This window comes from Strix aluco, chromosome 17 (assembly GCF_031877795.1).
Source record: "Strix aluco isolate bStrAlu1 chromosome 17, bStrAlu1.hap1, whole genome shotgun sequence".
Taxonomy (NCBI): Eukaryota; Metazoa; Chordata; class Aves; order Strigiformes; family Strigidae; genus Strix; species Strix aluco.
This window is the reverse complement of record NC_133947.1, coordinates 14,482,828-14,503,506: the sequence shown is the minus strand read 5'-3', so window position 1 is coordinate 14,503,506 and position 20,679 is coordinate 14,482,828. Positions and strand designations below refer to the sequence as shown.

The following is a 20,679-nucleotide window of genomic DNA, read 5'->3' as shown; positions in this document are numbered from 1 at the left end:
GCTGCTGGGTTTGGGAGGCAGGGCTGGCGAGATGGCCAGCCCTGCACAGGGGTGTGGAGGCAGGACAGAATCTGGCTTCCAGACTAGATAGCACCTTAACCAGACTGTCCACTCTCTTCCTGGCATGGCAAACAGTGCAGGAAGAGTATCTGGTGTAGCTGCTGGAAGGCAGCTGCCCTGTGGAAGCAGCCTGCAAGTTTTCACTCTAGAGCTGGTCTGTCTTGGCCCTGAGAAGAGGAAGAAATGACCTGTGATGAGGACACTCCCCTGTATATGCCCTAGAAGGCTGAAGTGAGGTTGTGCAGGTTTCTTCCTTGACTTTTCAGTGATTGGGCGGCAGCTTTAACAGATTTTTAATGTGTTCATGGAAAAGTGCTTTGCTGTGGTGTGCGTGTCCAGTGCAGCTCACAGCCCCGTGGCTGTGGTGCGGGTGCAGTGCAGGCCGTCTGCTATAGACGAGCTGCCTGAAGAGGAGCAGCATTAATGCTTCAAAGTAGTTAAAATAAGGAGCTTCGGTTCCCCAGAAAGGAGGAGTGTGATGGGTGGAGTCTGCATGGGAGAGAAGAGCTGCATGAACGGTGCAGACCTGCAACACTTCTCACGGCCTCACTTAGTGCAGGATGTGTCCTGCTTGGGCCCGTGCTGGGCTGAGCCAGAGCTGGGGCTGGGCAGGGTGGTACGGGGCCTGCAGCACCCGGGCGCTGTGTCGCAGCGTTTGTGCCATGGCTTGAGGTGTCCCCAGCACGCTGGGCTGTGGAGGGGAGGTGCTGCCGAGACCAAAGCTCTCAGCCATTGCTGCGTTTCAGGGTCACATCCTGCTGTGCACACACGCTGCGGTACTGGTTCTGTCACGGGCCACTGGTGGGGTGGAAATAGTTGTCCAGTGTGTTAAGGCTTTGGGTAATGCCTGATGTGGTGTAGGGCTGCTGGAGAGGCCTTTTGGCCTTGAGAATGATGCAGGAGGGATGTGAGTCTTTGTGTCTGCCCTAGGAGTGATTGCTGCTGCTGGCATTGGCTTGATCTGCAGCGCCGCAGTGTCCCAGTTTGTGTTCGGAGTGGACAGCGAAGACATTTGGGCTTGTGTGTGTGCGGTGCTACAGGCAGCCCTGCCTGCTGGCCCGGGCGGGTGTGCTGGGGCGGTGCTCGCCCCGTGCTCCTCTCCCGTGGGTGCTGGGGGTGCTGCCTGTGGCCGCACAGCGGGAGGCTGGTTCTAGAAGGTGCAGTTGGTTCAGCATCCACACCCCAGGGAGGACGGGCTGGACGGTGAAACGGGGGTTAAACTGTGTGGCTGGGGAAGTCAGGCTTTCAGTTCTCCACTGCAAGACACTGGGATGTGTCTTCTGCTGCCTGTTGGTGCCTGTGGACCGCACTAACCAGCCTCTCCATCTCTTCCCACAGAGCTCATGTATTAGTTTTACCTACTGGAAAGAGACTGTATCTATACTGCTCAGTCCAGACCGGACGTCCCCCTGTGCCATAGTTAGCTACATCGACGAGGCATATATGGACATTGACAGAGACTTTTCTGAGGAGTAATTCTTCGCTCTGGCTTCCGATGGACAGCGCTTGGAGGGTACCTCGCAGCCCGTGGATTTTCAGGGATACGCTGTGTAGTGTGTGTGTGCGTGTGCGGCTTGGAACCGTGGAGCGTTACTGCATTGTCAAAACCCCAGCCCCCTCCCGGTCCCCATCTCTGATCTCTAACGGATGAGACTTTGAAAGCTCTCTGGGCAACACATTCAGGGATGCATCTTCCACTTGTTCTGGGATAAAAATAATCACCTGCAAAAAACAGCCTCTTTTTTTTTTTTTTTTTTTTCCTTCCTTTTCTCTCTCCCAGTCCAGTGTGGCTGGTCAGAGATTTTTTTGCTGACAGATGAGGATACTCTGTATGTGCCAATTTAGTTGTGGCGCTCTCTCATGGCTACCAGAATTAGCAAGTCAAAAAGCACAGAAATTGCCCTCCAAATGTGAGGTCCAAGGAGCCAGTCTGACTGGGACCCCGACACACCAGCCACATGCAGAGCCACCACGATGACTCCCTTCAGGTGTAACTCTTCTGTTGGGGTTTGGAATCAGGGGTTTAGGGTTGGTTAGAGTGTGAGTGTGTGTGTGTGTGCGTGTGTGTGCTTTTAATTCCTGAGAGCCCTAGCTCCAGTCACCTCTTTACCATCTACTTTTGGATCATTTGGTACTAAATCTGTCTGTGCGTTAGGAGAGAACCTCTGTTCCTGCTGTCTTTCCTGCAGATCCTTCCCATCTGAAGGCGTTTTACAATGCTGCGGAGAACAGAGACATTTCAGCAGTGGTGGAATTGCAACAGGGGTTGGCTTTTTCACGGAGCACTAGCATTAAAATGTACTAATTTTTTAAACTTGCGGCTTGTCCCTTCTTGGGTAACTAATCTGGTTTTAAAATCCTTTTCAGGACCACTGCTCTTCATGCTAACCTGCTATGCCTGGAAGTCTTATGTCAGTCTCTGCTTTCAGTCCTTAATATCAACACACACATTAATCTTGAAGTGCAATATTTACTGGAGATGTCATTTTTTTTTCCTGGATCTATTTTAATCAGAATGTGTTAAATGCTGGGAATAAACACTCCTGGTTGAAAGTAACTTTGTAGAATATGTTGGGAAAGGGGGAATTGGGTTTTGGCAGCCCTGACTGCCAGACCTGCACAGGCCCTTCCTGCTCACCCATGTTAGTTGTGTTGCTCGAAAACAGTCAAGATTCCCAGGAATGAAATACACTCTGAAGTCCTGAGCCACTGCATTTAAATCAAAAAATACACGCCTTGCAGCTCCAGCTAAAAGAAACTTGTTTTCTTTGAAACATGCATCTGAATTTTTTAAAAATTTTCTTAACTTATTTGATGAGATGACTTGACTTCAGCTCTGTCCAGGCTCTGGAAAGGGACCGGTTGGCAAGGATGTCCCAGAGCTGTAGCGTTTTGTCTCTGATCATTGCTGGCAGAATGAAACCCGCTCTGAGGCTCCCTGTGCCGGGCCTGGGGGAGTGAACAAGGCTTCCAGCCCCAGGGGCAGGACTTGCTCTCTGACAGTTGCCCCTCTCTTGCTTATCTCACACTTTGCTGTCCCGCTACAGACCTGCAGTCAGTACTTTGCTTGCGGGGTGGTCAGAGCTGCTGAGCTTGGGTATAAACCTGGAGCCTTGCAGGAGCTCCTGGGGCTCCTTGTGTCCCTCCCTGGGGGGCTGAATCCCCTGGGCAGGCTCTGCCCGGCTCCAGGGAGGTGACCCCGGTTGCACCCCTTGTGTCAGGGAGCTCCTCGCTACGGCAGCTGCAACTCTGTTCTTCAGGTCACCCCCACCCTGCACCCTCCCTCCCCTGAGCTAATTTCTTTCTCATCTGTACTTTTTTGTTCTTGGGTATTTGTGTTTTTGGTGTATCTTTGCTTCTTCTTAACTGTAATAGATGTACACTTAAAATAAATGCTTCAAATTAAAAGGCTTTTAAGTTAAGGGATGCCTTTTCCCTAGTCTAGTTAATTGGTGCATCCAGTGATTGCTGCTCTAAACCTGCAGAGTCTCATTACCTCTCTGTATTTATGTCACCGTTAGTGGCCAGGCTGCCTCTGTCCTTGGCTCTGGGCCCGCCCGAGGCTGAGCGGGAGGCACGCCAGCTGCCTTCTGGCTCGTGGGTCTCCTCCCCAGCGTGGGAGCATGGTAACTTTTGGGTCCCCGCCTGCTTGAGGCAGCTTGGCTTTGCTGTGGCCGTGGGGCTGACGCAGGAGGCCGAGCTGGCTGCAGAGAAGGGCACGGAAAGGAAACCCACGGCCGCCCCTCCACCGAGGGAGGGTGCTGGGCTCCGGGGAAGGGCTCTGCCTGCAGCGGCAGGAGCCTGGAGAGAGGGTCACGGGCACGTTTTAACTGGGGGCCACCTTCCTGTGGGCTCATCTGTCCATGCCACATGCCTCACCAATCATTTCGAGAGGGACCAGGCAGCTCTGTCCTTCATCTTTGTTTTGTCTTATTTATGGAGAGCACGGGGAGGAGGTGTCCTGCGTGGTGCTGGGAGAGCTCGCTGTCTTCGGCGGAGGCTGCAGCAGGCTGCACGCTGGGACAGGGGTGGAGGGGGGACCCCTGTCACTAACAAATACTTCTGGAAGTCTGCACTATCCCCAGGGGTTGCTGACGTTCGTGCTGCCCAGATTAATGCCAATTTACTAACTGCAAATAAACATATTAAATGGAAACTATTAAAGAAATCTATTTTAAAGAAATGAGTGATGTCTTTCTTTGCAGTCCCTTTGCCAAAGCCATAACAACCCTCCCTCTGCCCTGCAGGACTGGAGGGGGGTTTATGTTCTCCCCAAGAGTAATGGTTTCCATGAAGTCTCTTCTGCCCTCCCCTCTCAGCTGAGGGGGCTGAAGTGTTGTGACAAAAGGGCTTCCCAAAATGTGCCTAAAGCCTGGAGAAGCCAGGGCCCGAGAGCGGGGCGGGGGGGCTGTGCCCCTCTCCTGCCTCTGCCTGGCTGTGAAAGATGCCCCCAAAGACCCCAGCTTGTCCCCCACCTCTCCTGCGGCAGAGGCCAAGGCCCCGGTTACCCTGTGACAGACACAACAGAGCAAGTCCTGGCAGAGCTACGTTTATTCACACGGTGCAAAGCTGGCCGTGGCTGTTGCAGCCATTTCCCTCCAACCTACAGCAGCAGGCAGCTGGCGAGCGGGCAGGGCAGGCAGCCGGGCTCCCACTACTCATGCTGGCAAAAAAACCCAGAAGGGCTTTGGTGAGAGCCTGGCCTGGAGGCAGGAGCCCTCTGCCACCCCTCAGGTCCTGGCACCGGTGGCAGGTGACACCATGGCCACCGTGGCGCTGGGCAGGATGAGGCCCCAGGGGTGGCAGGAGCCCTGCGCTGTCCCTCCCCGCAGCGGGGTGGCCTTACCTTGGAGGTGATGACCTCCCTGGTGCGGGCGCGCAGCTTGTTGACCTGCGTCTCGGCGATGTCGGCACGCTCCTCGGCGTCGTCCAGCTCGTGCTGCACCTTGCGGTACTTCACCAGGTTGGAGTTGGCCTGCTGCTCCTGGATGGGGAGAGGTGGGTGTGTGGAGCTCAGCCGGGACACAAGCCTACGAGCTCCCCACACCGACTTCGTGGCCCCTTTCCCTTGCAGCCCTCCCAGGGAAGGCCAGCACTGCCTTCAGCCTAGGGGTAGAGCTGCAGCGGGGACAGGCACTTACCGCCTCCTCAAACTGCCGTTTGTAGCTCTTGACCTTGCTCTGCAGCTTGTCGATCAGGTCCTGCATCCGTGTCAGGTTCTTCCGATCTTCCTCAGCCTGTAAGTGCCCTGGCCTCATTAGCAGGACCCCCAGCAGACCCCCCCCAGCTCAGGCTCTGGCTGCCCAGGAGTCCCAGTGGTGCCAGGGCCCTTCACGGACAGAGAGCACCGACCCCCCCCCCGCCACTGCCCCAGCCGCCAGCCCCGTGCCCCCTGGTCCTCCAGCACCAGCTTAGGACCTGCCAGCAAAGGGGCAGGACAGGGACACGGAGGGGGTGGTGGATGTTGGGACAGGGAGAAGCCTGTCCTGCCCTTATTGGTCCCAGTGCAGCACCCAGAACAATCCAGGGCTGTGCTGGGCTGGAGCGGGGTGTTGGATTGCACAAGGATCTGAGCACAGGGAGAGTTGGGCCAAGTCCTGCTGGGTTGGAGCTGCTATACCTGGTAGCTCAGCTCCTTGATCCTCCGCTCATACTTGCGAATGCCCTTCTGGGCTTCAGCCATCTTCTTCTGCTCCACATCCAGCTCTCCCTCCAGCTCCCGCACCTGTGGGTGGATAGGGGTCAGCTCAGCACTCTGCTCCCTAGGGCCAGCACCAGCCCCAGCTGAAGCCAAATCTCTTTCCCCAGATCAGAGCAGCCACAGCCAAGCCTAAGCCACCCCAAGCAAAGGCCTGGAGCCAGCCCCAGGCCTGCAGGTCCTCAGTGATGCCCCTCCCTGCCCCAGCCCCGCTGTGGTACAGCCTGGCCCCAGAGCAATGGGACAGTGCCAGGGCCCTGCCTGGTGCCACAGGGGCTGGGGCAGTGCCAGGAGCCCTCGCCTAGGTGGCACAGCCAGGGATCTGCCCCTGCCACCTCACCCTGGCCTCTAGCTTCTGGATCTGCTTCTTGCCCCCTTTGAGAGCAATCTGTTCCGCTTCATCCAGGCGCATCTGCAGGTCCTTGATAGTCTGCTCCATGTTCTTCTTCATCCGCTCCAGGTGCGCGCTCGTGTCCTGCTCCTTCTTCAGCTCCTCTGCCATCATGGCAGCCTGCAAGGCCCAGAGCACAAAGGCATCACCACACAACCAGGCACCCCTGCCAGACACAGGGCTCAATGGAGAAGCTCTGAGACCATCCCCTCTCCTCACCCACCAGCCCCACAGGGTGCTGGGCACACAGCACCATCCCCACCGTGCTCTTACATCCGTGATAGCCTTCTTCGCCTTCTCCTCAGCATTGCGGCACTCCTGCACTGCGTCCTCCACCTCGCTGCTCAGCTGTGAGATGTCGGCCTCCAGCTTCTTCTTTTGGTTGATCAGGCCCGTGTTCTGCAGACAGAGCAGGGCAGTGCCACAGGGACCGGCCATTCACTGCCAGACAGGCTCCTGCTGCTCCAGGGCCAGCAGAGACCTGGGCTCCAGCGGTCCCTCACCTGGGAGTGGAGCAGGTTGACCCTCTCAGTGGCCTCCAGCAGCTCCTGCTCTGCCAGCTTCCTGCTCCTCTCTGCCTGCTCCAGTGCTGCCCGCAGCTCCTCCACCTCTGCCAGCAGCAGGTTGTTGCGGCGCTCCAGGGCAGCTGCCTGCTCCTTCAGGTCATCGTTGTGGCGTTGAGTGTCATCCAACTCGATTTGCAGGTCCTGCCGGGCAGCGTGGGGTCAGTGGGGACAGGAGGGAGCTGGGGCTGGCAGCAGGGACAGCACCGAGCCCATCCCGCCCGTGGCCATCCAACCTTCATCTGGGCCTGGAGCTGGCGAACCAGTTTCTGGAACTCAGCGGCCTGGCGGTTGGCGTGGCTCAGCTGGATCTCCATCTCATTCAGGTCTCCTTCCATCTTCTTCCTCAGTCGGACGGCTTCATTCTTGGCTCGAGCCTCCGCATCCAGCGTGGCCTGCATGGAGTCCATGGCACGCTGGTGGTTGCGCCTGCAGGAGGGATGATGCATCAGCTCCGTCCACCCAGGGACACCCACTCTGGAGCAGCTTTGTCAGGGCCATAGTACCAGCTCTGACCCTGCCATGATGGCCCAGCCTGTCCCCTCGCCACACACACCTCAGGTTCTCAAACTCCTCATCCTTCTCTGCTAACTTCCTGTCCACATCAGCCTTGATCTGGTTCAGCTCCAGCTGGATGCGCAGTGTCTTGCTCTCCTCGTGCTCCAGGGCCCCCTAGAGACAGAGGCAGCCATGAGAAGGTGGCCCCTGGGGGCACCTCCCCAGCCACCTACCCCAGCCTGGCTTTGCCCCCCAGTCCAGAGCTGTGGGGAGCACAGCAGGTGGAGCCCCCCCAGTGCTTTGCTGTGGTTGCACAACCCCCATGGGTGGGGTGACCAGGGGCTGCAGCCTGGCTCAGGACTGTCATCCTGCCAGTATGCTGTCAACCGGAGCTGCAGAATGGTCCAGTGGCTCTTGAAGGCACATACAAGCATCAGTGGGACCCACCTCAGCCTCCTCCAGAGCTGCCTGGATATCGCTCTTCTCACTCTCCAGGGCTTTCTTCAGCTTCTCCAGCTCATGGATGGTTTTGCCACTCAGACTGATCTGGTCAGTCAGGTCAGCAATTTCCTCTGGCAGGGACAGAAGAGCGTTTGGTCAGGAACAAGTTTGTGGGGCCAGCCCCGCGCAGGTGACTTCCCCATCCCCCTGCCCAGGCTTGGCTGTTGTCCCCCCAGCCCCTTGGAGAGCAGCTGAGGTTGTGCCTGAGGACATTTCTGAGCCCTGCTGCACTCCTGTGCAGTCTGGGTGGAGGAGAGGGCTTGGAAGAGGCATTAGAGACCCATGGACACCTGCTTGTCCAAAAGCAACACCCCAGGCCAGTGTCATACCACAGCCATGGCACTCTTGGCACCAAAACATGCACCATTTGCAACCAAGAGACAAGTGACACTGCCTGTCTGCCCAGAGTGCCCTCAGCAAGAGGGCAGGACACACGCTGGCTTCCTGCCTGGGCTGCTGCATCCCTCCAAGAAGGAAAAGGACCAGGCTTGGCCAAGCAGCAAGGTCTGCTCCCTGTCTACAAGGGACCCCCATCCCACCACATGGCTGAGGACAGGGGAGCCACACACTGCCCACAAGAGCAGGGCCCTGGGCAGAGAATCAAGGGGAGAGCCTGAGTCCAGTCCTACCCTGCAGGTTCTTGTTCTCCCTCTTGAGGGTCTCCAGGTTGTCCAGGGACTCCTCGTAGGCATTCTTGAGCTTGAAGAGCTCTGTGCTCAGGCTTCGCGACTCCTTCTGTGATGCCTCCAGCTCTGCCTGGGTCTCCTCATACTTCTGCTTCCACTCAGCCAGGATCCTGTCAAAGTTGCGCTGCTTCTTGTCCAGGGCAGCACAGGCCGAGTTGGCGCGCTCCAGGTCCACCGAGAGGTCCTCGATCTCTGTCTGCAGCCGGTGCTTGGTCTTTTCCAGCGAGGAGCACTTGGCATGGGCAGCTTCCACTGCCTCCTCTGCCTCCTGCAGCCGGATGGCCAGCTTCTTCCTGCGGATGTCAGCAAGGGGTGAGTGCTCCCAGCCCAAGTGTCATCCCATCCCGCTGCTCTAAGGAGGGGAGGCCACAGCCTGCCCAAACGCCCTCAAGTCCAGGCAGCGGGGTGCAGTCTCACCCTGGGGTCTGGGAAAGCCTCATCCTTGAACAGAAACCTGCCACCTGCAAGGACTCACTTGGCTTCCTCCAGCTCCTCTGTCCTCTGGATGGCATCCGTCTCGTACTTGGTTCTCCACTGGGCCACTTCCGCATTGGCCTTGGACAAGTTCCTCTGGAGCTCACTCTTGGCCTCCACCTCCTCCTCATACTGCTCCCGCAGCAGGTCACAGTCGTGCCGGGAGGCTTGCAGGGCATGGGCCAGGGCATTCTTGCTCTGAGGAGGGGAGAGCTCATGAAAGGAGCAGCTGGGCCCAGGCTCCAGGACACGAGCCATGGTGCCAGGACTGGGGGCAGCAGGAGGGAACTGCCCTCGAGGCTCCTGTGTGCATGGTATGTCCCACCTCCCCAGTCCAAGAATCCGGGCCACTGCCACAGTGGGACACTGTGATCCCTGAGACAGGGACCAGGCATTCTCTGAGATCTGTATCACTCAGAGATCAACCATGCCCCAGAAGGCTCACCTTGGTCTCTTCCTCCAGCTGCCTCTTGAGTTCCTCGATGTTCTGTGTGAATGAGGTCTTGCCACGGCTCAGCTGATTGATGAAGGACTCCTTCTCTTCCAGCAGCCGACTAAGCTCCCCTGGGTTCAAACAGAGCCAAAACAGCTACTTTGGGGCCTAAAGGCTGCAATCTGCATTAGCCTGCACCCCCTGGAGCCTTCAGCTGCACGGAGCCCTCCAGCAGTCCCAGCTATATCCCCACCCAGGCAAGCTGGGGCTCATGGGCAGAGGTCCACAGCAGCAGCCAAAGGCACCCCTCCTTCCGGTGCTTGAGAGCACAGCGCATCCCCCGCACCACTAGCATCACCACAGAGGTCTATACGGCACCTCTGTGAGGCCTGAGTGGAGGCATAACACAGACATCCCACTGCCCTCCACTCCAGATGGAGCTCCTGCTATTTTTGTTTGTCCGTGGGAGAAGGAGGACAGTCTGCCAGGCTGAACCACAGCTCCCCCACTCACATGCCCCAGTGAAAGACCAGTCCCAGGGCAGCCACGTGTCCCCTGGCTGCTGCCCCCACCTACCATTCTCCGTCTGCAGCCTGCCCCGCTGCGTGCTCACATCGTTCAGCTGTCGCTGCAGCTCGTCCACTTTGGACTTGGCCTCGCTCAGCTGGTCCTCATAGGTGCGGCACAGCTTCTCGGCAGTGGCCTGCAGGCACCAAGCAAAGCCTGTATGAAAGCCAGCTCTGCCCAGAGAACACTATTACCCCAGGAGGGGCTCAGCCACTGCATCACCCTGCGACCTCAGTGCCCTGCTCAGCTGATCCCCTGTGCACACAAGGCAGAGAGCAGGAGTCTGCCAGAGCTCTCATGTCTCCGCTAAGCTAACAGTGGCTCTCTGTAGTCATTCTCCCAGGAAATGTCTTCCCAGATCCTCCAGACTTGACTAGGACAAGCAAAGCCTCCTGCAAGCACAGCCACAGTGACATAGGGACAAGCTGTACCTAGTGAAGACGGATTTTGCCGTGGCAAACAGCTACCTAGGACAACATCCCCTGGATATGGCTGTGCTGAACACACTGCAACCAGTTGCACTGATGCTCACAGAAGAGGTGAACCTGCCCCATACAGACCCCGTGCCTACCTTGTTCTTGGTGAGATACTCAATGTTGGATGATAGGTCATCCACCTCCATCTTCATCTCGCTCTTCTCCTTCTCCAGCTTCTGCTTGACGCGCTGCAGGTTGTCAATCTGCTCGCTCAGCTCCGCCACACTGTCCGCGTGCTTCTTCCGCAGGGCAGCCGCTGTGGACTCATGCTGCAGGGTTGCCTCTTCCAGGTCCCGCCGCAGCTTCAGGAATTCTGCTTCCCGCTTCTTGTTCATCTCCAGCTGCAAGGCTGTTGCCCCACCGGCCTCCTCCAGCCGCTCGCTCAGCTCCTCCAGCTCCCGCGACACTTCTGCCCGCTGCTTCTCCACCTTGGCCCTGGCAGCACGCTCAGCCTCCAGCTCCTCCTCCAGCTCCTCAATGCGGGCCTGGCAGAGACAGAATAACCTGGTGAAGCTCCAGCATCTTTGCTCCCCATAATGGAGCAAAGTGTCTCCTCTGATGCTGGGGAGCAACAGGCCACCAGCCTGGAGCAAATGCTTGGGCTGTTTTGGGATTCTCTGGGGCTGGCATGCCTGGTGCTCCTTGGAAGCCCGTTTTGCAGAGCTCCAGCTCTCCTCTGTACCCTGCCGTCAGGACCCAGGCTGATACTAGCTTCCCTTCAGTGGGAAGCCTCCATACAAACAGCCTGAACCTGGGGGCCTATCTCTGCCAGGAAGAAGCCCAACATACTAGATTTGGATCTTCAGAGTCTGGGCACTGGATTTAAGGTTTTAGATGGGACACAGAATTACATCCTAGAAGCTGTTCCTGATGTTGGTGCTTGCATTCACCTCAGTAGTTCATTCTTTAACTTTCAGTCCACCACAATCTGGCAGAGGGCTTTGCTTCTGCTAACAATGCCAGCTTTTTTCATCACTCTTCTGCCAAGGAGATGCCCCTGTGCTCAGAGAGGGACTGGCCCATGCAGATTGCCCAGCACATTACATCTGATGGAAATTTAGGACTCCTGGGCTGTGAGAACAGTTCTTCCCACCATACCTGGAGCTCCTTGATCTTCTTCTGCAGCTGGGCCTCAATCACTTGCCCATCTTCAATCCTTGAATTCAGTTGACTCATTTCAAAGTCCTTCCTGTACAGAAAGAAGGCAGAGCCTCTGGCTCAAACACTGTCCTGCCAAGTCCCTCTGGTTCCTGAAACCAGAGGAAGATTGTTCCCTGCACTGTAACACCCAGGTCCAGAGGACAAACAAAACCACAGAGGAAAGGGAGCGCAGGGGTAAGAAGCAGCACAGGGTCTGCTCTGACGGAGGGTCAGAGTGGCCAAACTGGCAGACAACCTGGCTCTGAGGTTTTCCCTATGCAGTCCCTAGGTGTTGTTCTCCAATTTCCAAGTGAGAATGGGACATGAGTGATGGATGAAGCCTGTACTTGTAGCTGAGGTCCCAGCTCTGCGCTAGGATCCTGCCAGGCAAGTCTCTCCCCTCCAACCCCATGTACAGAGGAAGGTCTATAGCACCCTGATCTGTTAGTCTGTGCAGCTGACAAGCTCCTCAGCATCTCTGCATAGCGCCCAGGAAAACCAAGCCCTCATTTTGCCTGGACTGATCACACCAGCAGTGGTCAAAGCCACATCCCAGCAGCCCCTGCAGATTTAGAGGTGGGCACTGGCCTGGCAGAGCAAGCACACAGCCCAGGCACATATCACACACTCACTTCTTGAGTTTCTCCTCCAGCTGCTGTTTGTCATTCTCCAGATCCATTATGGACTCTTGTGTCAACTTCAGGTCTCCCTCAAGCTTCCGCTTTGCTCTTTCCAGGTCCATGCGGACTTTCTTTTCTTGTTCAAGAGAGCTTTCCAGCTGGAGAATGAAAGGAGAGAGGATAGGGAGGGAAAGGGCCTTCTGTAGCCCCAACCTTCCCTGTGTCCATTGCTGTGGGAACTTTAACCAGCCCTGAGAGCCAGAGCTGTTGCCTAGTTGTCTCCAGTCCCATTCCCTCAGCCCAGAACTGCTCTCCATGAGGTACTCTAGACCACCGCTTGGTTCAGGGGCAGTTTGTCAATAGGGTTATTCATCAACTGGCCATATTAAATGGGGATCTGATAATTATTCCACCCTCCAGGTCTCACTCAGAGACAGCCTTTGGGGTCTCCTGGAGGTGTGACTCAAACCTCTCTCGCTTCACTGTCATTGGTCTATGACTCACATCATCCACTTGCTGCTCCAGTTTGACCTTGGCTTTGGTCAGCGTGTTGACCTTGTCTTCCTCAGCCTGCAGGTCATCCAGGGCCTGCTGATGAGCCTCTTGCAATGCTTTCTTCTCTTTCGTCAGCTTGGCAATGATCTCATCCAGAGCCGCCATCTCTTCAATCAGGTTTTTAACCTAGATCATTGATGTCAAAAATTGAGTGCATCTTCTCAGAGAGAGGGGATGCAAAGCAGCCTGACCCATGAAAGGCTGGAGTCCATGATCAGCAGCAGCCTGGCACCACAGCAGCAGCCAGCCCCTCTCCCCTTTGGCCAGACTGGTTCAACCAGGTGGTTTGTCAACGCTCCAAACCACTTGCCATTGCACAGAACTGTTTGCCCATACCACTTCTGTGCAATGAGGCAGGACACCAGAGGGTTTTGCCCTCTCCCACACCTCCGCACTCTGCCCTGCCCCAGCTCCCACACATCAGCAGCCTTGTCCCTGATGTTTCTCTTGGTGTCCCCACAAGCACTGAGGCCCCAGGGCAATGAGGCTGTACTCTGCAGGGAGGGTCAGTTACCTTGTTCTCCGTGGCATGCTTCTCCTTCTCCACCTTGGCCAGCGTGATCTCTAGGTCATCGATGTCCTTCTTCAGCTCTGCACACTCATCCTCCAGCTTGCGTCTCTTGGCGGTGAGGTCCGAGTTCATCTCCTCCTCATCCTCCAGACGCTCTGTCAGCTCCTTCACTTTGGCCTCCAGCTGGATCTTGGACTTGATCAGCAGGTCACAGCGTTCCTCTGCATCTGCCAGGTTGTCTTGCTCCTGGGACAGGCACAGAAGAGCCAGTGTTCATGCACTGCCCCAGGAGCATACCAGCAGGCTCTCAGCCATGCCATCCTGGCCCAGAGCTGAAGCTCTCCTTGTGGAAGGGGCAGAGCAAGCCCAAGGTGCTCAGGTGTATAAAAAAAGACAGCTTCAGCCACTGCCCATTCTCAAGGTCCATGGGACAACCACTAACACTAACAAGGACCAAAGAGCTAACAGCAGCTAAATCCAGAAACACTGGACTGACACTTCCTGGCACAGGAACAGCACAGATCAGCCACAGTTTGGTGAGCAAACATTGCCATCCCTCCCACCCCGTTGTGAGATCACCCTTTCCAGAGCCAGGGGAGCATGAATCCCCACAGCAGCCCTGAGATGGCAAGTCTCTGGCATCGCTTCAGGTTTGCACTGAGTCTAACATTGCATTTCAAGCAGATTGTGGCAACGAGAGGGTCTCAGAACTGCAAGGAGGGATCTAGCACACTCTGCTCCTTCTACCAAAGGACCCTGCACTATCTTTACATCTCCAGAGAAACCATGAGGCACTCACTGCCTGCAGCTGGAGAGCCAGGTCATTCTTCTCCTGGATCATGGAGACCTGCTTCTCTTCTAGTTCCTTCCTCTTAGCCTCGGACTTCTCCAGAGCTTCCTTCAGCTTCTGGAACTCCTCCTTCAGGTTGGCCATTTCCTTCTCAGTCTGAGCAGACTTGAGTAAAGGCTTGATCTTGAAGAACAATTTCATCCAGGACCAGTTCTTGACAGCATTGAAGGCCCGGATGTTCCACTGGATGGTATAGAGGGCTTCCCTGAAGGGATTCAAGCACAGCATAATCATGGGTGTAGATTCCCCACGTCCCACCCTCCCTGCAGCAGAGGCTTTTTCAGGCCTGGACATGCCTCTGTTCTCCACCATCAGCACAACTGGCAGTATGTTCAATGAATGGCACACTGTCTGCACACTGTAATGGCCCTAGTGGGATGGGTGATGTTGCCTGGCTTTCAGGTCTTATCACTCTGCATCTCTCTGAATCTTTCAGTGGAAACCAAAGGCTCCCCCCCACCTAGATACACTGACCCTCCCTACCAGGCCTCTGCCAGACCTTACAGGTCTGCCTCCATCCCTTCAGGACAGGGCCGTACTCAACCACTGGCAGCCGTGGGCAAGCCCCACAGGTCAAACCCACTGAACTGTACAGAAGAAACAAGAGACACACGAAGTTCTGCCGCTTCCCCCCTCACACTCTACCTCCTGCTGATGATCTTCTGATACTCAATGCGCATGAGGTGCCCACGGATTCTGGCCTGCAGCATGGTCAGGATCTTGGCCAGACGCTCATCTCGCATCTCTTCCAGCATGCCCAGCAAACCAGCCTTGAAAAACACCTGCAGGCAAGAGAGTGAGAACAGAGTCAACAGCAGAGAGGACAGGGGGTTCAGGGGTAACATAACCTACCAGGCAGACCTGGGCTACATGTGGCCTGAAGCAGAGATACACAGAGCATTGAGGACTACACTCTGCAGGTTTAGGTGCCTTCCCTGCATGGGCACAGACCCACTCTCTGCACTGGTTGGAGGTGCACCCACACAAGGCGCAGGCACAGCTGAGCACCAGATCTCGCTGCCTTGAGCACATCGCATTCCCCAGGGCAGGCTAGCTGCTGTGCTGGGTGGTATGAGGTCAGGCAGCAGCGACCTTCTGCTCAGACCTGCTTCTTCCCAGCCCGCATCTTTCTCTGCCCTCCTCAATCCCTTCAAAGGCCACGCACAACCTGCAGAGCACAGGGTTTCAGCAGGGCTGTGGCCAGGCAGAGAGTAAGCTGGGCATGGAGAGCAAACTGGCATTGCAGAGAGACAGGAGGGGCAATGTCTCTCTCCAAGGGACCAGCTGCCTGGTCTCACCTTGGTATGACCAAACTTGTACTGTGAGTGGTCCAGTTCCAGGGAGCTCAGCAGCTTCTCTGTGGCCTTTCTGCTGTCCATAAACTTGTCATCTGGAATGGCTGTTGGATTCAGGATACGGTAGCTGCAGGGACAAAGCAGAGGGACAACATGCAAGAGAATCCCAGCACAGCATTGATGGCTCCATCATCATCCCTGTAGCCCAGTCATGCCAGGTTCCCCTGGAAGCATGTCGCTGCAGCACAGGCTGAAGCCATGTACGAGCCAGGAGCTCCAAGGCATAGCAGGGGCTCTTCTGCAGAGCAGACACCCTGCCAGATACTAGTCCCTGAACACAAGGAAGACTGTGCAGGAGGAGGCCACTGGTCTCGCTATGCCTGGTTCAGGCCCAGGCCAAGCAGGGTAGACAGGACCAGCCTGGAGAATGGAAAGGATCCCAAGGGCAGCGAGAAATCTGAGCCAGGATTGGAAGACCTGCGCCTTGCCACCATCCACCTGCACCAGCCCTGCATTCGGCATCTCAGACGTCACCAGCCCTGATGTCTCATCACGTCTGGCATCAAACTATCCACGTTTGGCACCATACAGGCAGCAGCAGAGCTATCCCTAACTGCACATGCACTGGGCATATTGTGATGGTTCAGACCAGCCATGCACAAGCTGGAGAGCAGGTCAGAGCCAGGGCAGTCTGTGTCCTCTCACAATACGTGATGGCTGCTGAGCAAGGGAGAAGAGGGAGTTACCGCTGCTTGAAGTCTGCGTAGAGGATCCTGTTGGGGAATCCCTTACGGCAGATGCGGATACCTTCAAGGACACCATTACACCGCAGCTGATGCAGCACCAGGAAGGCATCCATGGCTCCTATGGATGAGAACAGAGATGGAGCAGACACTCAGCCCAAGAGGACAGGGGAAACGGAGCTGCAGCATGGGTCTGAACTCTGGAAACAGCCTGTGGTTTTGAAATGGGTGTTAACCTGTCCTGTAGGCCTATGCTGAGCACCAGTGCTGCAGCCTGGGCTTTGGATGGTGCTAGTCAGCCTGAAAGACTCATCTGTGCCTGCAGTAATACACAAGTGCAAGGCAGCCCCACCATCAATGCATAGCCAAAATGGGAGACTGGCGAAACTCACTCTCCCCTGTAGAGGAGACTGGCATAGGTCATAGGGGTTTCCACACTGAGATGGGGTCAGGTCTCAGCGGGAGCTGAACTGCTCCAAGAAAAAGGCTGGGAAGAAGGTGGGTGCAAGTGTCTATGCCAGCTCCCACATGTGGATGTCACCCAAGGGAACTGCCAGGGTGCTGTCTCAGTCCATGCATACCTGGGGTCTTTGTCTCATTGGGGATGATGCAGCGGACGAAGTGGGGCTGAGTGGAGCGCAGGTTGGTCATCAGCTTGTTGAGATTCTCCTGTAGGGCAGAAACGGGGCATGAGGAACAAGGTGACAGCTCTACTCCCCTACAACAACTCCTCTCCAGCACCTTCCCCCCACAGGCAGGGAGAGAGCAGACACCGAGAGCCCCTTACCACTCTTCATGAAAAGGGGGGAATTTCCTCCTGTTTGGCTGCTCTCTGTGCTATCCTGTCAACGGGCCATCCCCAGCCCCGTAGCAGGACCATGGATGCAATGGAGCAATGGCAGAGGGGACTGGGCTGGCAGACATGACAAATGGCACCTGCAGGCTTTGCTATGCCCGAGAGGAGCCAGATGCTTCCCAAGTATTTGTAGGTAAGTTTTACTGTAGGGGAGAGCCAGGAACACAGGACTGAGCATACTCCTGGTATACAACTCTGCTGGTGTCCGTCAGCCCTGTGCTCCACCAGCAAATCTAGTGCTGGCATCCACACTGGCTCCAGTCCTCATCTCATCAGGTTTTCCCTGCACCTCTTCAGTGCTGCCCACACCCTCTGGCTGTGACAAAGGGCCCTGCCAATCCAGCCTGGGCCTCCTTTTCTCTCCAAGGCAGGGCTCAAGCCAAGACATGGCCCTGCCTTTTCTTGTGGGAAAGGCGTCTGCACTGCTCATGCAGACTCAGCCTGTCCAGGACCAGCTCAGGGAAAGGAACACTTTCCCACAGCTTCACGCAGACACCTTTCCCCAAGTTCCGTGACTTGTCCAGGAGGAAGAAAGTCACATGTCTCCCTGAACGGGGCCTCCAACACAAGCGCTGCCCTCTGAGCACCCTGTCACCACAGGGCTGTCACGGCAGGACACAGCTTTGGGCTCACACACCTCTCTGTGCTGTTTTCCAGTTGCTTAAACTCTGGGGTGGACAAATAACTCCTGTGGTGAGCATGGGAATGGGGGGGGTGTGTTATCCTGAGCTGTAAAATAGCTCAGGTCACCTCCCTGTACAGGACAGCAGAGAGCTGCCTACTCAGAGACCTGTAAGATCCTCCTCCATTTTCTTCTGCCCAAAGGCTGTCCTTCCCGCCGACAAGAATGAGGAGAGAAGTAGCACAGACTTAAAGTGATGTTCATGTAATACATTATCTAAACATCACTACAAGTCTTAACTGCCGCTCTCTCAAAGGCGAAGGAGCTGCCGAGCAGCGCAAGCATCACGTGGGCAGAAGCAGCACAAGCCCCAGCTCAAAGGGAGCTGTCGCTCTCCCAGCCTGGAGCCTCGTGTCCTTCCCTAGCAGCATGGGGACAGGGCTGGGACTGCAGGCACAGGCCCCTTGCCCAGGGACAAGAGGGTCTTGGGAGCTTTTGTCTAGTGGTGGCCCTTCAGGCCTCAGGAGCTCGTGCGCAAGATACCCCAGAGTCTTGGCAGGGAAGTGGGACTGATACTGGGACACTGAGCATGCTTCCCTCATGGCCTTGGATGAGGGGCTGGCTCTTACCTTGTGCAGCTGCGACACTGTTTGGAAAGAAGCTGCCTTTTTACGTTTCTCCTTGGTCCCTGGCTTGTGAGGTTCCTCTGTTGGGTTGAAATATTGATTAATTACGTCAGCAAAGCATCTGCTTGGCTTCAAGGACTCAGGAGCACCCCCAAGCACCCCTGAAATACCCACAGCCCCTGAGCTCTGTGAAGCAGGGATAGTAGTGCCCTGCTGCAGAGCAAAGCTGCAGACGACCAAAAACATCTCCCACAGCACCCAACTCCGGGTGTTGCTCCTCAGCTCTTGGTAACAGGAGACCCCTTCACACATCCCACGTCACAGGACCACCAGGACAGCTCTACAGCACCACACAAGCTCAGCCTGGCCCTAACCACCCACCTAAAACCCCTAGGTCAGCACTGCATGTCCAGAGTACCCACCTACTCAGGTCAGAGAGGTTTTTAGGGGTCAGTGTGGGTCTTCCCTTTGCCCAGGCTGTTAGCTGCAGGAATGCTGCACCAACAGCTGGGCATGGGGGTGAAGAGGCTTTGCTGCAAAGGGAGGGAGAGACCAAAGGCAAAAAAGGGGTAAGGTTGTTCCTCACCTGAAGTAGAGCTCACGTAGTTCTCATAGAGGGAGGCCAGGAGCTTGTTTTGGGATTTTTGGAACACGGACACCACTGTCTCATTCAGGGGGTCCTTGTTCTTGTCCAGCCACCCAACAATGTTGTACGGCACCTGTCACCAGAGCAGAGAGGCAAAGGTAAAGACAGCCTTGCAAGGGAGAAGGTGTGAATGCTGCAGAAGAGCTGACAAGGGACATACCACACCAGCATAGTGCACCAGCTCAAAGTGGGCCTCGTATTTCCGCTTTTTATCTGGCCGGGGCTTCTGGAAGTTGGGCGACTTCCCAATGTGGTTGTCATAGAGCTTAGCTTTGAACGACATGTCGGAGGCTTTTGGGAACATGCACTCCTCTTCGAGGATGGACAGGATTCCCAGTGGCTGCAGGGAGAAGGTGGTATAAAGAGGTCTGAGCTCAGCATAGCCATGTTCCATCCCAGAATGGGGGATTCTCTGTGCCACTCTGCAAGGTGAGGCAAGGCTTGACTTGGGAGGCTTCGTTCTCATTCAGGGAAATGGTACAAGACACTGACCATGGGGCAAGCTATCACTGGTGTACTCCAGGCTGCATCTGACCTCCAGCCAGTCCAAGTGGCACTGGCCAGGCTTGCAAGACATGGGGGCTTCCCCAGGTCCATCAGATTGTTGGGAAGGGGAGATCCTTTTCAGTATCCTGACAGGTTTGCACCTTTCCAATAAAAAGGTGAGTTTTCTCCAGGCAATGGTGGAAATCTTTTATACAAACTGCTCTGAATCAGCAAGTACTCAAGAGGCAATAAGGGGCAGCAAATGGGTAGGAAAAAATGGTCAGAGATCACTGTTCTCTGAAGGAAAAGGCTGCACCAGGTTTTGTGGCTCACTGGTGGGTAGGAACAGAATTTCTGAGTTTTCATAAATTCAAACCTTGTGTCAAAAAGGACTCAATGGGCTGGAGGCTCTGAGCTCTAAGTGTGGGGAAAACAAAGTTGGGCACTTGTCACTGACTGAGGAGGGAATAATTTCATTCCTGGTAGCAGAGCACCTCTCACTGTTCCAGTCTTTGCAGACAAGCTACCTACCAGAAGTACTATTCCTGTGCCCTGACTCATGCTTTACCTTCTCAATCAGGTCAATGCAAGCCTGCAGATCCAGGCCAAAGTCAATGAAGACCCATTCGATGCCTTCCTTCTTGTATTCTTCCTGCTCCAGGACAAACATGTGGTGGTTGAAGAACTGTTGCAGCTTCTCGTTGGTGAAGTTGATGCACAGCTGCTCAAAGCTGTTGTACTGCAATAACAAAACAAACCTGCATCAGAAGGACGAGCTCCAGACATTAAGGGATTCACTCTTCTGCTTTGTCTGGGTGTGAAAAGTGATCTCTGCTAGGCTCAGCTGAATTGCTACCAAAGCAGGTAGGCAGGAATCACTGGAGATGTGCTCACAGCAATGTTAGAACAGTCCTTGTGAGCTGCATGTTTGCTTCAGATAAATTAATTCAGACAAGAGCTCTTTTTCTTATCAAGGCCAACAGTTTCTTGGAGGACACAGATCTGTCAGACACTAGGGGACTGAGCTGTCTAGCTACAACATTCCCCCAAACCCATTGCAAGGAGCCTGTGGAACTCACGTCAAAGATCTCAAAGCCTGCAATGTCCAATACTCCGATGAAGAACTGTCTGGCCAGCTTGGTGTCTAGGGTCTTGTTGATCCGAGTCACCAGCCACTTGAACATGCGATCATAGGTGGCTTTAGCCAGGGCTCCCACAGCATAGACAACCTGCCAAAGCAAACCATAGAGCAGGTAATGAGCACTTATGCTTCTCCCTGCTTTTGTAGGGACTAGAGGCTGAAGAAGAGAGCTCCTCTTGGCACAGAAAGGACAGACAGACAGATCCAGGGAGTTCATGGTTACAATATATGCTCCAAGATT

The 20,679-nt window shown here is 55.5% G+C and overlaps 2 protein-coding genes across 4 annotated transcripts in view; one reads left to right on the top strand and one right to left on the bottom strand.

Moving 5' to 3' along the window:
• The window catches only part of TRPC4AP (transient receptor potential cation channel subfamily C member 4 associated protein), a 38,156-nt gene extending 34,670 nt beyond the window's left edge, over positions 1–3,486 (top strand). Inside the window, exon 19 of the mRNA XM_074843121.1 lies at positions 1,399–3,486. Coding sequence (XP_074699222.1) covers positions 1,399–1,536 — 138 coding nt within the window. The 3' untranslated portion in view covers positions 1,537–3,486. The remainder of the gene's footprint in view (positions 1–1,398) is intronic.
• A 1,107-nt stretch (positions 3,487–4,593) lies between these two features.
• The window catches only part of MYH7B (myosin heavy chain 7B), a 28,332-nt gene continuing 12,246 nt past the window's right edge, over positions 4,594–20,679 (bottom strand). For all 3 annotated transcript variants that reach the window (XM_074843221.1, XM_074843219.1, XM_074843220.1), the window contains 29 exons: positions 20,377–20,526; positions 19,866–20,036; positions 18,972–19,151; positions 18,752–18,884; positions 18,169–18,245; positions 16,643–16,730; positions 16,065–16,182; positions 15,322–15,445; positions 14,669–14,805; positions 13,973–14,228; positions 13,177–13,419; positions 12,612–12,788; positions 12,120–12,265; positions 11,446–11,536; positions 10,443–10,832; positions 9,881–10,007; positions 9,317–9,435; positions 8,873–9,069; positions 8,341–8,690; positions 7,658–7,782; positions 7,269–7,384; positions 6,949–7,141; positions 6,653–6,856; positions 6,423–6,548; positions 6,099–6,269; positions 5,681–5,785; positions 5,202–5,297; positions 4,907–5,044; positions 4,594–4,723 (listed from right to left, as the gene is read on the bottom strand). In XM_074843221.1, the coding sequence (XP_074699322.1) occupies positions 4,715–4,723; positions 4,907–5,044; positions 5,202–5,297; positions 5,681–5,785; positions 6,099–6,269; positions 6,423–6,548; positions 6,653–6,856; positions 6,949–7,141; positions 7,269–7,384; positions 7,658–7,782; positions 8,341–8,690; positions 8,873–9,069; positions 9,317–9,435; positions 9,881–10,007; positions 10,443–10,832; positions 11,446–11,536; positions 12,120–12,265; positions 12,612–12,788; positions 13,177–13,419; positions 13,973–14,228; positions 14,669–14,805; positions 15,322–15,445; positions 16,065–16,182; positions 16,643–16,730; positions 18,169–18,245; positions 18,752–18,884; positions 18,972–19,151; positions 19,866–20,036; positions 20,377–20,526 (4,557 nt within the window). In that variant the 3' untranslated portion in view covers positions 4,594–4,714. The remainder of the gene's footprint in view (positions 4,724–4,906; positions 5,045–5,201; positions 5,298–5,680; positions 5,786–6,098; positions 6,270–6,422; positions 6,549–6,652; positions 6,857–6,948; positions 7,142–7,268; positions 7,385–7,657; positions 7,783–8,340; positions 8,691–8,872; positions 9,070–9,316; positions 9,436–9,880; positions 10,008–10,442; positions 10,833–11,445; positions 11,537–12,119; positions 12,266–12,611; positions 12,789–13,176; positions 13,420–13,972; positions 14,229–14,668; positions 14,806–15,321; positions 15,446–16,064; positions 16,183–16,642; positions 16,731–18,168; positions 18,246–18,751; positions 18,885–18,971; positions 19,152–19,865; positions 20,037–20,376; positions 20,527–20,679) is intronic.